The sequence below is a fragment of the Leguminivora glycinivorella genome, chromosome 19, assembly GCF_023078275.1.
Source record: "Leguminivora glycinivorella isolate SPB_JAAS2020 chromosome 19, LegGlyc_1.1, whole genome shotgun sequence".
Classification (NCBI taxonomy): domain Eukaryota; kingdom Metazoa; phylum Arthropoda; class Insecta; order Lepidoptera; family Tortricidae; genus Leguminivora; species Leguminivora glycinivorella.
This window is the reverse complement of record NC_062989.1, coordinates 4,401,454-4,416,811: the sequence shown is the minus strand read 5'-3', so window position 1 is coordinate 4,416,811 and position 15,358 is coordinate 4,401,454. Positions and strand designations below refer to the sequence as shown.

Below are 15,358 nucleotides of genomic sequence, written 5' to 3'. Positions count from 1 at the left end.
ATATTATTGATTATAGATGTTATAAATATTTTATTAAACACAATAATGACAAATGCCCAGGTAATATGCGGAAATTTAGCTAAATTTGCTTTTGTCATTAATGTCATGATTAATATGATTCATTTTAAAATGCAATTTATAATTTGTATTTTGTTTTAAGTAATAGTTTTGTGTGTTATATTACATGATTCCAGAATATTATTTGTTTGGCCAACATTCCCAAACACGTTTGCGAATACTTACAATTAATTAATTAATCTCACTCTATGTAATTAGTATTGATAACGTTACCTCATTCAACAATACCTCACAATTTTCTTTTGTTAAGGTGAAGTCTAATGTATTAACATCATACATTGAGCAGTTCTGCTTCTTCATAATAAATTAATACTCGTTTAGGTGTGATAAATATAATAGATTTTTTTTGATTGGGATATGTACATTATAGGCCGAAGTTATTTTTCATCAACCCTCCCCATCCCTCCCCCCTCTGCGTCACCCCTCTTCCCCCCCTTAAATAGCCGAAAATGCGGTTTTTCGCGATTTCTGACAAAACCGTTGAAGATACAGAAAAATCGTGTAGGAACAAAGCACAGACCAACCCCTATAGACATCCATTACAAGACGACTCGCGGTCGCCAGCCTTCCTAGTATTTGCACTGATATAAGCGCGGGCGCTCGCCGTGCCCGATCAGTAGCGACCAAGTAACAGACCCGAAAGCAGCGCGTGTTTTTCGCAGTAAAAAAATTGAAAAAGGGTATTTTAATGTCTTAAAGATGTCCACCTGTAGTGTGAAATGGTGTGGAAAGGTAACAAGAAGCTCAAATTTAAAAACAGACGTCATTACATTCCACATAAAAGTCATATTTATAATTTATTCAGAGCCGGCATAGGTCAACTTACATTGGCCACTTACGCGTCAGTAGAGGGACAGTCCCTTTCATCTGGCGCGACTGCCCGCCGTCCTTGAAACGGCCAATCACAGCGCGCTTAACACATTCCCCGCCCGCTCCTCGCACCCCTGGCACTGGTGACTCGTATCGCGAACAAAATATACAAGAATGCTACTCTATAGGAGGTTCTCTGTGGAACAAAGTAATCCTTAATAAATTTACTACAAATCATTCATTGACACTTTGGTTCTATAGTCATAGGGCTTACGGAAAAAAACTGCATTTTATGCAGAAAGCAAGCCACTTTGCACAGTGATACTAGGGACCAATACAAATAATTTCATCCGAGGAAACACGATATTCATCCACTAGAATTCAAGATGGCGGACATTTTCCAAAATGGCGGCTGCATATTTTAAAAAATTTATAGAATCATAACGGCTGCACCGATTTTGATGGTTGGGGTGTCTATAAGTTCGTATTGAAACGTTTATTAATATAAAAAATTTAAGTTGTAAAAAAAATTAAGATGGCGGCCGAATAATAAGAAAAATATGAAATTTTCAAACTTTGTTTTTCATTCTCGTGAAATTTACCAATAAATTTTCTATGATATGGCCACATTTGTATATATTTAAATTAAACCTTATAATATTATCTGCATAATAAAATAAAAATCATGAAAATCCGTTGAATAGTTTTTGAACTATACCCATTTCAAATGGAGCGCGTGGATTTGAAAGACGTTTTTGCACGTGATGTAAAAATTATGGAATCATAACGGCTGCACCGATTTTAATGGTTGGGGTGGCTATCAGTTTGTTTTAAAATATTTATTCATATAAAAATTAAAATAATTTAAAAAATTCAAGATGGCGGACGAATAATAAGAAAAATATGAAATTTTCAATTTTTTTTTATTCTCACGAAATTTACAAATAAGTTTTCTACGATATGATCACATTTTTATTTATTGAAATAAAATCTGATAATATAATCTGCAAAATAAAACAAAACACATTAAAATCCGTTCAGTAGTTTTTGAACTATACGCGTTGCAAATGAAGCGCGCGGGTTTGAAATACGTCTTTGCACTTGATGTGATGCATCGTATCGTTTGGTACCGCTATACACGCAAGACTGATTACTTATTTTGGTCACAACTTACTATATTACTATTCAGAATCAATGTTTTTAGTATTTATTAGTTTTAGTATTTATTATATTAGTTTTTTTTTATTCCGAATTTAGGTATATTAAGATAACCCCCGTAAACTTTGATGGTCATATTTTTTATTTTAATATACGTAAAAGAACTTAAATGCACATAACACAACATTTGTATTAATAGCAATTGTCCTTTCCGAGGACTCTAGAGATAATTTTCGACAACTTCTGTAGGGGGTTATAGAAATATCTATGGTCTGAAATGCTTCGAGAAAAGGATGGTACGGCCGTGCCTCTTTTTGCTCGACTTGGCGGGGGCACTTCCGTGCCCCCAGATGTATAAAATAACTTATTTTCTGCTTCTCGTCTACTTAGTCTACGTTTCGAGATGGTCTGCTTGTTATACGACAAGGAGCGTATGTTTTTGTAGTGCTGACGATGTTGGTGGGATGTTGGTTATTAATTTTGGTTGGAAACAGTTCCTTGCGCACCAAGTTCACCGATAAATGTGGAGTCTGCGGATCATATATAGGCCGCAGGTGAACTTTACAAGCTTGGCCATTATTCCTCCAAGAAGACACTGTTATGTTAGTATGACAACCAACAAGGCTTGTTCCAGAAACTGTAGCCTGTTGATGTTATTAGTGTGGTGATTTTTTTTAAACAATTTACTTCCTCAGAGAACGTTTGCTCTGCTATTTGAGAGTAAACCATAGGAACGTAACCGGAAGAAGCTGATAGCCTCATTGTACCTCGCGCAAAAGATATGGCGGAACAGGGACTCACGCGTATCATCAGATGTTCCGATACAGACGTTAGATAGCTAAAAACTACTGGAGTCTGAAGTACGGGTGAAAGATAGACGTAAATTCTGTGGCTTCGGGTTTGGACCTAGCTTAGAGCCTCGAAAGGTCTTTGCCTCATGGAGAGGCCTCAAGTGAGTTCAGGGTGGTAACGGACACTAGAGTGTCCCATGCCCTTTGTTGTTTGAGTTTATCTCTCAGTTTGTAGCCATGGAGGCTTTCAGGATGTTACCTGCGAGATCGGACGTGATTGTAAATGGAGGCAGGAATGTCGGCAAAATGACACTTTACGATTGCCTAAGCCGTCAAACCATACCGGAAAACAGGCCTAAGTTCATGCTTGCTCACTAAAATATGTGTTAAAAACGGTCCCAATTTGGCATTTAAGCATGGGATCTATGGAGCTAATTATATTGGGAAATTTCCAAGTCTTATCTAGTATATTTTCTTAGGTAATATTTCGAATGAGAATAACCTAGCCTAGCAGCTAAGTTATAAAAAAGCCAACACTTTGGATCCTGGAACACCGACTGTTCTTCGTGGTTTTCACGCCTTTACGTCTGACACCACTTCTTTTTTCAATACAATAGGAAAAAATCATGTTCTAAAACATTGTTGGCACACCCTGAAGTATACCAGCTTTGAAATAACATCGCAGTAACTACAAAGTCTTCCTGGAGGAATAATCGCCATGCTTGATAAGTTCACCTGAACTTGGTGAGCAAGAAACTGTTTACCACCAAAAATAAATTAGTAACCAACATCGGCAGCATTTGCGCTCCGTGTCGTATAACAACGCCCCATATTCTGGATATTACTTATGTGCCTATGCCATCATCCTGGGGTTGGAAACGTACAATGATAGTTGCGTACTGCAGTGGTCTGAAAACAGAGAGATATGGTATGAATGGGTATACTTGGACAATTGCGGTTGTGAAAAAGGCTGCGAAACAACACGCTGTACGTGTTGTGGGTCTACCCTGCGCAATGCAAATAATGCAATAAAACATTTGCAAAGGCAGCTGCCAAAATAAAAAGTATTTTGCAATAATGATATTATAAATTATTATTTATTCATTATTTCCTTGTATTTTGATATTATTTTGTATGACTCTTTTATCTTTCAGTATATCCTAGACGAGAAGCAAAAAATAAGTTTTGTATTAATATATGTTTCCGTAGCAGCCCCCTACAGAAGTTGTCGGAGATTGTCTCTAGCCTTGAAAAGGAGAAGTGATACAAATGTTGTGTACCTATTTAAGTTCTTTTACGTATTAAAATAAAAATTATGAACATCAAAGTTTACGGGGGTTATCTAAATATACCTAAACTCGGAATAAAAAACTAATAATGTATAGAAATACTATAAACATTGATTCCGAAGTAAGTTGTGACCAAAATAAATAATCAGTCTTGCGTGTATAGCGGTACCAAACGATGCGATGCATCACATCAAGTGCAAAGACGTCTTTCAAAACCAAGCGCGCGGTTTTGAAAGACATTTGCAATGCGTATAGTTCAAAAAGTACTGAACGGATTTTAATGTTTTTTGTTTTATTTTGCAGATGATATTATCAGATTTTATTTCAATAAATAAAAATGTGACCATATCATAGAAAAACTATTTGTAAATTTTGTGAGAATAAAAAAAAATTAAAATTTCGTATTTTTGTTATTATTCGTCCCCCATCTTGAATTTTTAAAATTATTTTAATTTTTATATGAATAAATGTTTTAATACAAACTGATAGCCACCTCAACCATTAAAATAGGTGCAGCCGTTATGATGCCATAATTTTTACATCACGTGCAAAAACGTCTTTCAAATCCGCGCGCTCCATTTGAAATGGGTATAGTTCAAAAACTATTCAACGGATTTTCATGATTTTTATTTTATTATGTAGATGATATTATAAGGTTTAATTTAAATATATATAAATGTGGCCATATCATAGAAAATTTATTGGTAAATTTCACGAGAATGAAAAAGAAAGTTTGAAAATTTCATATTTTTCTTATTATTCGGCCGCCATCTTAACTTTTTTCATGATTTTTATTTTTTATATTAATAAACGTTTCAATACGAACTGATAGACACCCCAACCATCAAAATCGGTGCAGCCGTTATGAATCTATAAATTTTTAAAAATATGTGGCCGCCATTTTGGAAAATGTCCGCCATCTTGGATTCTAGTGGATGAAAATCGTGTTTCCTCGGATGAAATCATTTGTATTGGTCCCTAGTATCACTGTGCAAAGTGGCTTGCTTTCTGCATAAAGTGCAGCTTTTGACCATAATTTCGCCGTAAGCCCTATGACTACTAGCACTTATAGTTTTCGCGTGATCCATCACGAAAGTTGGTCATTTGCTGCAATTTTCTTTAGTGAATGTTAAGTTTTCTCCCAAATTGCTTACGTAATCTGTTTGATATTACGAAAATATTATTTTATTTTTATTTTATTTTATTTTATTTTATTTTATTTTGTTTCATGGAAAACCAACAGCGCTATATGTATCCAAAAAATTACAATAAAAGTACAAAACCAATTACAGGTTCTCACTTATAGCTACATAATAAATTATGAAAGAAAAAATGTATGCCCAACTTAATCATACATCCAAATTCCCATAGCATGACAGTATACGTAGGTACCGATGATATATTTATACTAAGCAATAATGTAACAAAACATAAAAAAAAACACAAAAAAAGAAAAAGAAGAAGAAGAAATCTCTTAGTGTCTATCTGCCTATATATTCAATAATATGCCGCTGCCGAGCCGTGTCGTGCGTTAGAAGTTTCATCAGACATGAAATATTCAATGAGTTTATTTTTTATAACTGGTATGCTATCATTATAAAGTAATTGGTATTAGTTTTATATTATAAACTGAAAATGAATTTTAAGGGGGAAAAATCACTACCATGGGTGGGACTTGAACTCATGGCTTCTGGATTGATACTCCAGGGCTCTACCAACAGCTACCAAAAGCTCATCCCCAGTCATCTATATACTATATGGATCAATGGTACTTCTAGCGACTACTACCATGAAAATATTACGTCTTAAATAGTTACTGGAATTCCAAGACATATTGGAAATTCCACCCATGGTAGTGATTTTTCTCCCTTAATTTTATTTTAGTCATGAGTTACAAGATTTTAGTCATATTAAACAAATTTCGACGATTTCGTAAGAATTTTGGGCGAAAACTTAACATTCATTAAAGAAAATTGCAGCAAAGGACCAACTTTCGTGACGGATCACGCGAAAACTATAAGTGCTAGAACCAAAGTGTCAACGAATGATTTGTAGTAAATTTATTAAGGATTACTTCGTTCCTACGCGCTTTTTCTGTATCTTCAACAGTTTTGTCAGAAATCGAGAAAAACCGCATTTACGGCACTTTAAGGGAGGGTAGAGGGGTGACGCAGAGGGGGGAGGAGTGGGGAGGGTTGATGAAAAATAACTTCGGTCTATAACGTACATATTTCAATTAAAAAAACCTTCCATTAATTATGCCGTAATTTTAGCTAATTTCCCCGTACTAATTGGCTAATGGCTCGGTTTATTACATTACGGCTTGGTGTATTTGAAGAAGGTACTTATGATGTCGAACCAGTCGAATATATTACGGCGAAGTTTCATTCAGCCGCATACAATCCGGCTATGGGTTGTTGAGCCGTTGCATTTCAAAACGGCCCTGTTTTCGATAACGGTTAGCCGTAATGTAATACGGCGAATCATTACGACCCGGCTGCGACACACAGATTTGAACGTACCTATATTCTAATCAGTTACCTAAAATTGCATTTAAATGTCGGCAGGTTGAAATATTTGGACTTATTATGTGATATATGGCATTCCTTGTTGACTGAAAAATGTTTACCTTTAAACTAATACATATTTAAAGTGCATATACAATGTTGAGTATGAATTTAAAATATATACGTTTTATACACGTTTGCGGTAGTCGGGTTACATTTAGGTCAGCGAATTAATTTCTAATACATTATTCGTAGCATAGATTATAGCTATGTCTTATGAACGCTACACGTGTATGTAGGATTTATTTCCCTTGTTGATCGAGTTTTTATTTGAGTATTGCGACTCTTTTAGGGATGCGACTTTTCGAAGCTAGTGTATACGTGTAGTATATACGAGTATAAACGATATATTTTAAGGCAAGGTTGAATTAAGTACAGCAAATTATCCATCAGTTCTGGAGAAAGCAGTCGATTTAGGTTGTTACCAAAGGTAACCTTATCATCTTAAAATATATTAACCTTAAAAAGAAAAGAGATCACTATTCAAGGCGTTGTAGCAATGTAGGTACAGTCACTATTCACTATATGATATATCAGAGTTGCCGAGGTTGATATGATGTATACATATTTATTTATCAGCACATTTACTGTTTAGCGTGCGTAGCCGAATGCACAAAAGGTCACGAAACGAGACGCTCGTAGATATCTATCTCTATCGCTCTTGCGTATTGACGCGACAGAGCCAGACTACCTTTCGCGGCGTTTCGTTTCGCCTCTTAGAAATGCCATTCGGCTACGGGGCCTGGGTGCGTAGCCGAATGGCACAAACCACAGAGAACCTCCTATAGAGTAGCAATCTTGTATATTTTGTTCGCGATACGAGTCACCAGTGCCAGGGGTGCGAGGAGCGGGCGGGGAATGTGTTAAGCGCGCTGTGATTGGCCGTTTCAAGGACGGCGCGCAGTCGCGCCAGATGAAAGGGACTGTCCCTCTACTGACGTGTAAGTGGCCAATGAAAGTTGACCTATGCCGGCTCTGAATAAATTATAAATATGACTTTTATGTGGAATGTAATGAATGACTTCTGTTTTTAAATTTGAGCTTCTTGTTACCTTTCCACACCATTTCACACTACAGGTGGACATCTTTAAGACATCAAAATACCCTTTTTCAATTTTTTTACTGCGAAAAACACGCGCTGCTTTCGGGTCTGTTACTTGGTGCTACTGATCGGGCACGGCGAGCGCCCGCACTTATATCAGTGCAAATACTAGGAAGGCTGGTGTGTGTGTGGATTGAGTGAGCACCTTCCGAAAATAAAAAAAAAATATGCTGATCATTTAGTAAAAGTTCTAAAACAATTGTAAAACGAATCTCTGAATTTGTAAAAAGATAAATCAAAAGATACAGCCATTAACATGTGCTCACTCAGTTCTCACAAACTACCAACGAAAACAGTGAATATATTCATTTAACATATAATATTTATATACTAACATTTAGTAAAAAATAGGCCAACCTACCTCTATAAATATTAGATCACCTAGTGACGTATTAAATTTTTTACAAATAGTTTCTTATGCTCACTCAATCCACACACTTTTGAAAAGCCGAATTTTGATGAAAAACATAAGATTTAGACCGCTATTATATGTGTATAGTTTAGTAAAAGTGAAATGGGAATTTGTAAAATACAAAACGAACCACTAACGTGTCAGGTTTTTTTATAATAAATTTTTGTAAGTGCTCACTCAGTCCACACGTTTTGAGAAAGTTAAAAATGTAAATATCTTACGATTTGTAGCACCTAAGACACTCGAAAGTACTTCAACATTTAGTAAAATTTTTTACTAAATATCCACCATCTAATATTTTATATTCGTTGTCTGGTTTTAAAGATATTCAGACATAACTTTTCTCATACAAATGTATCAAGTAGGGTGACCACACTATGTCGGCTCCTGATTTTCCCATTGTCATATTGAGATTGGGGAGTTTCGTTCAATTTTGATAATAGTTTACCGGATTTGTAAGTGGGAGCGAGAAAAGAATAACTATTTCTCGCTCCCACTTACAAATCCGGTACGCTCATCTGTTAGCGCCATTAAATTACCAGGTTCTGGTTTCTTACTAGTGAAGTATTATATTCTTTGTTTCTTACCAATTATCATTCATGTCCTTTTTAATGCATGCATGTCGATATGGTTATTATCCTGACGTCGATAAAAATTACACAATACACATCATCACTAGGCCAAGAACATAACCTAAAAACAGTTTGCAGATGGATAATTAATATGGTATTAGTTTAATATTATCAAAATTGAACGAACGAAACTCCCCAATCTCAATATGACAATGGGAAGGTGGGGAAAATCAGGAGCCGACATAGTGTGGTCACCCTACTTGATACATTTGTATGAGAAAAGTTATTTATTTATTTATTTATTTATTTATATATCTTTAAAACCAGACAACGAATATAAAATATTAGATGGTGGATATTTAGTAAAAATTTTTACTAAATGTTGAAGTACTTTCGAGTGTCTTAGGTGCTACAAATCGTAAGATATTTACATTTTTAACTTTCTCAAAACGTGTGGACTGAGTGAGCACTTACAAAAATTTATTATAAAAAAACCTGACACGTTAGTGGTTCGTTTTGTATTTTACAAATTCCCATTTCACTTTTACTAAACTATACACATATAATAGCGGTCTAAATCTTATGTTTTTCATCAAAATTCGGCTTTTCAAAAGTGTGTGGATTGAGTGAGCATAAGAAACTATTTGTAAAAAATTTAATACGTCACTAGGTGATCTAATATTTATAGAGGTAGGTTGGCCTATTTTTTACTAAATGTTAGTATATAAATATTATATGTAGGGATTGCAATCCAGCAGTGTTTTCAATCCAGCTGGATTTTTGCTGGATCGGCGCCAATCCAGCTGGATCCAGCGCGGATCCAGCAGGTAGAAAAAATGCAAAAAAAAAATTACATTTTGCTCTACTATAGGGCTGTTATTACTAAAATTATTTCAAATAGTGAAAGGAAGGATGAAAACGCGCAATTTTGTAATCATAATTTATTAAAAAAAAAACTTAAAACGGTTCTCTTATTTATCTCCGAAAATTGTATGACCGAATGTCACTTCCCAACGCACGTTTCGTGGAATTTTGTTCCGCGAATGTTCATTTCCCAAATTATCATATTGTTTTTTTTTTTAATTTGCCAACTTACCAATTTAATTTATTTTAATTTATTTAATTTACCTACCAACTTAAAGTTTGGCCATTTTTAGGGTTATACAAAAGGCTTTTTTTTTTAAAACCAAGCTTTCATGTTATCTAATGTTTTACTTGACGCAATATACAACTAGTTGTTTATTGTACATACCAAATGTTTTATTGAACACCGACAATATCTATGGCGTATTTCGAAAAATATGCAATACTGAGTCTCCTATGAACTTCTAAATTTATTGACAGGGATGCAATTACGTATTTTACTTACGTAAACATATTTTTAAATAGATACCTACTTACTTTTTTACTAGAATATTGTTTAATTATTTGTATCTCCGTTTGAAACTCTCGGGTCTTTTGAGCCCGGTCATTTATAAGGCGTGCGTGGGGATATAGATCCAACACGTAGAGGCCGTTTGGAGAGCTTTGATGTCATGTAGAACGCCTGCTGGAACTCATTCACAGGTACATGAATAGATACCCGTGAACCGGTTTCAACAGGCATTGGAAGCTATTGTAGATAATATGGATAGAGTATTGGTATATGGTTTAAGTTTGGGAGGAAAAAAGACTGGGCTATTGCAAAGAAATCGGACACCTGCCATAACATTGTTGGCATAAGTTATCGAGGCAGGTGGTGACTCGCCACTCGGTAGATGGGCACCTGATTTGCCATCATAAAGACGGCCAGGCGCAACACCGGCGTGAGTGGCTCAGGGGCGTCGAGAGGTGGTGCTGCGCTTTCTCCGAAGTTACTCGCGGCGTTATGCCCTTTAACACTTCCACCCCTGGAGCGACAGCTCAGACGTTCCTCTCTGGACGGCCAATGAAGGCAAGCCAGAGCTGAGAGTCCTGCGGGTCCCCTTAAGGGCGAAGACACGCCGGAGACGGAGACCCTGACCGACTCTCGGGAACACTCGGGTCCGTGGGGTCGTCACTCCCCAACAGCTCGCGAAAAGCTGCCCTGCCCTTGTTTAATTTATTGTTATTACATTTCAAAACTTTTTTCCGGTTTGCTCACGGTCAACCTAACACGGTCCTCCTCATTTGGCTCGTCGTCGCCCCTAACTGGACTCTGTCATATATGATTAATTGATTATACTGCCAACATAGTCCGTGAACAGAAAACTGCTACTTTGCTCCCTCCTAAGACTCCTAACAGGGAAGAAAAGTTGAAATTTATTTGTAAAAAGTTGGCATTACTTTTTGTAACCATTTTTAATCCTTATAGCAATCTACATTTATAATAACAAAAAATAAAACCGCCTTCAAAAATAAGCGCGTTACAAAACACGGAGAAACTAAAAAGCCAAAAATAATAAACCTTTCAATTCAGATTTCTTATCGTATTGCAATAAGCTAAACATCCAAATTATAAACAAATCAATTATTTTTGTAGTCGGTACCAGACCTGTTCGTCGCCTTGCTATTGCCTGTTTGCCCCACCCAACCATACACAGGCTGGTACCGACTCCAAAAATAATTGATTTGTTTATAATTTGGATGTTTAGCTTATTGCAATACGATAAGAAATCTGAATTGAAAGGTTTATTATTTTTGGCTTTTTAGTTTCTCCGTGTTTTGTAACGCGCTTATTTTGAAGGCGGTTTTATTTTTTGTTAAAAAGTTTATTTATTTGTTGATTTTTAGTGCTTCCTAGTGATATTATATGTATCAGTCCGAATACATGTACAGTAGTGAAAGAATTATCCTTAAACTCCTAACCATTGAGGAGTTGACCTTCCATCATCAGCTCAGCCACATAAAATTATTACCATCAGACGTAAATACTGGTGTACCTTTGAAAAATAGACTAAAAACATTACATGTGCCTATAACATTTGAAGAGTTCCCTCGATTTCTCCAGGATCCCATCATCAGACCCTGACTTGGTGCCAATGGGACCATCTCGGGGTTATACCGGTTCGATCAAAAAAAAAATTTTGAAAATCGGTCCACGATTTTCGGAGATATCGAATAACATACATACAAAAAAAAAAAAAATAAAAAAAAAATAAAAACATTCAGTCGAATTGAGAACCTCCTCCTTTTTTGAAGTCGGTTAAAAAATGTCATTAAAAGTGTAACAACGATGAAGCGAAGGTACTACAATAAGTAGGTACATAAATAATGCTATCAACCAGACATGGCCTGCTTTTTTGGCACAACATTTGGGCATTCACTAGTTCACATTGAAAATTATTAATTTACTTACTAGTACTTAGTTTAAATTACTCAATATTTATGAAAAAATAAACCACTAAGTAGGTATATTATACGTAGACAAACATCAATCAATATTCTGATCTAAACATAAGTTGAAACTTAAAAGAAATTTTGCGGTAACAGTAAATAATTAAATACTATAAATACATTTTGAGATCTTCAGTAGTTATAATACAGTTTCAAACTACTTACGGTTTTGAAAAAAAAAACACACAATTGTAACGAAATAGAATTATTTTGTTCTAAGCGGCCACGGGCTAAGTGCGGGAACGCGGAATCGTTTTAAACATGACGTATAAATAAGTTTATTGAAGTTAATTACGCATTTTATTGCAGATTTTTTTATTTGCGGATCCGCAGCGCTGGATCCAGCAGACCGAAAAATGCGCTGGATCCAGCTGGATTGCTGGATGCTGGATCCAGCAATTGCAATCCCTAATTATATGTTAAATGAATATATTCACTGTTTTCGTTGGTAGTTTGTGAGAACTGAGTGAGCACATGTTAATGGCTGTATCTTTTGATTTATCTTTTTACAAATTCAGAGATTCGTTTTACAATTGTTTTAGAACTTTTACTAAATGATCAGCATATTTTTTTTTATTTTCGGAAGGTGCTCACTCAATCCACACACACACGGAAGGCTGGCGACCGCGAGTCGTCTTGTAATGGATGTCTATAGGGGTTGGTCTGTGGCACAAACGCTCACGAAACGAAACGCTAGTACATATCTATCTCTATCGCTCTTGCGTATTGGCGCGACAGAGTCAGACTACGTTTCGCGGCGTTTCGTTTTCGTTTCGCGTCGGAGAAATGCCATTCGGCTACGAGTACTGGTATATCTGATGGCGACTGTACCTCTTAATAATGGACTAAGATGGTTAAATAAAATTGGTTAATACTTAAATATAAATAAAACAATCGGAAGAAAAATTAAAATTTGTTAATTTACCTTGAAAGTAGCCCCTTGAATCACCCATCACAATGAATTAAAGAATATAACAAATAAACAAACAATCAACAAAAGTGTTATTTTACACTTCTTGTGATATGAACTTCATATTAAGGTGATCATTTATCGTATACGAATCGCAATGATTGCGGTTTTCAAACGCTTCCAAGGCGGCGGCGTCTAAATATTTGTTTACTATAGCACTGCACTGCAAATTCTTTGGAGCTTTCGACAGACTACTTTGTATTTCATGAACAGAAATATGTTGCTTTGAAAATCTTGTCATTAATTGTTGGTTGAAAGTACAAGGCAAATCAGCTCGAAGAATAACAATTTTAGAACTCAGCGAATGTGGTCTAGTTCTATGATTTCTGGTCAGTTCAACGCGGTTGTACGCGGCTTTCAAGTAGGATCTTATAAATTGAGAAGTATAAGGAGCTTGACCTCGACATGTTTTAACACACAATTCTACTTTACTCTGCCAGTTCTTAGTTTCTTGTAATTGATCTGCAAGTTCTGGTATGCGATGACCTATCATTAGAGAAGTCAAATGAAGTAGAACTGTATCTTGCACTTTGTGGTCTGGCATTCTCTTTATATTGATTTCCAACGCTGTTTGAATGTCTTCAGGAGTGCCGCCAAGACAGTAGACAGTCCCCGTCAATCCTGAAAGAAAATACGATAGTAATATTTCTTTGATGAAATATGCTTTCTTATCTGATACTAATTTCGTACAGTATGTCAGTTGTCCTATACCAATTAATATAAGTTGAACGTATTTCGAAAGCCGTTTAAAATTGCGGAATGGATTTATTTTAGTGTCTAGCTGTGCAAAGACAGACAGAGGCTTATAGAGTGTTGCTCTGCTCACCATAGCTTTCCAATATAACCGCCATTTCTAAAGCCACCAATACTCCCATTTCATATCCTAATAAGTAGAAAGTTTCTTTGTTTTTCAATCTCTGCACCATAACCTAAAAACAAAAAAAATATTCGGAATATATGTATTATGTACCAACTTATTGTTGTCTTAAGCGATTTATTGGGCTAAGTACCAAGAAAAAAGTTTGTATTCTACTGACCTTAAGAAGAAATCTACCACCCCCAACGAAGTTTAAAGTAATTTAGATGTTGAAAACAGTTTTTTGGATGTATATGTTTCTGCAGGATTGGAATAATTATAGTCTAACAGTAATAATATTTCCAAATTATTTTTGACTTTACCAGAAATATTATTAATGCATTTAAATAGAGTTGAACTTTTACTTACATTAACTAGTTTTTGTGCCAATTCTGGGACGTTAGTATACATATCATCGATACCTAGATTAAGCACTGCTGCTGGCATTTTTAGTCGTTCGCATAGCACATTGAACCTGTTATGGTCACTTTCGACACCTGGGACTATGCATAAGTAGGGATTGGAAGTATCGATATCATCTGGGCCCTGAAGAAAAATAGAAATCTTGATTAACGATTCACAACGCTCCGTTAAGGTACTCATACTGAGCTTAAAATCGCTGTCGTTTGCATCAGTACAATAGTTACCTGGCGGCAACAAGGTACTTATGTAGTGTATTTATTATTTTAACCCTTTTTGCTTTCCGTTTTCCTTTGGTCAAATAAGTAATAAATATCGGGTATTCTTAACATTATTAAAATCTTTTTAATAAGCATATCACGTATCACAAAAATGAAACCTACAGACACATTTGTGACATATGTATATATTATAATATCCTGATAAAAAAGGTTTACTCGTAATCTCTGCCATATGCTAAGTACTCGTATCATTCTGTTACACTCCTGAATGTTACAGTTCAACTTACCCTCCCTAGGTTCGGCAGGAGAGTGTTCATAATTACAAATTCTGAGGACGTCACCAGCTCGTCTGCTTCAATTGTATTGAAATATGCTCCTATTCCAAGTTCTTCCTTGCTTTTAACCGTAAATTGGTCTTGAAGACTTTTTAACCTAGGAAAAGTAATCAAAGTTGCTGACTGAGTTTAAAAAAAATAAGCTTATCTTATAATTCTTTTAAAAGTGGTTTACTCGTATAATACCATTATAACAAACAGTACGTACTTTTTAATGGTCATTCCAGGAAGCGATTCCTTCGGTAAAACGATGTTAAATTTTTCTTGGAGTAAATGGCATAGCTCCTGTGCTCGTCCTTGATCTAGGCCTACTTGCTCTAAAGTTGAGCGCTGATCGGTAGCACTAGTAATCCTGATACCTTTATAATAGACAAACAAAGAGACATTATTGAACTACCTGGTGTTTTGTGTTGAGCTTGTCTT

The 15,358-nt window shown here is 35.6% G+C and overlaps 1 protein-coding gene across 1 annotated transcript; it reads right to left on the bottom strand.

Moving 5' to 3' along the window:
* Positions 1-13,079: 13,079 nt before the first annotated feature.
* Positions 13,080-15,257, bottom strand: LOC125236478. Its single transcript, XM_048143295.1, has 5 exons — positions 15,144-15,257; positions 14,888-15,032; positions 14,329-14,505; positions 13,930-14,032; positions 13,080-13,724 (listed from the first exon to the last, which is right to left on the bottom strand). Exons 1-5 carry the CDS (start codon positions 15,155-15,157, stop codon positions 13,141-13,143), a joined length of 1,023 nt encoding a protein of 340 aa, XP_047999252.1. The 5' UTR covers positions 15,158-15,257; the 3' UTR covers positions 13,080-13,140.
* Between the last annotated feature and the right edge of the window lie 101 nt (positions 15,258-15,358).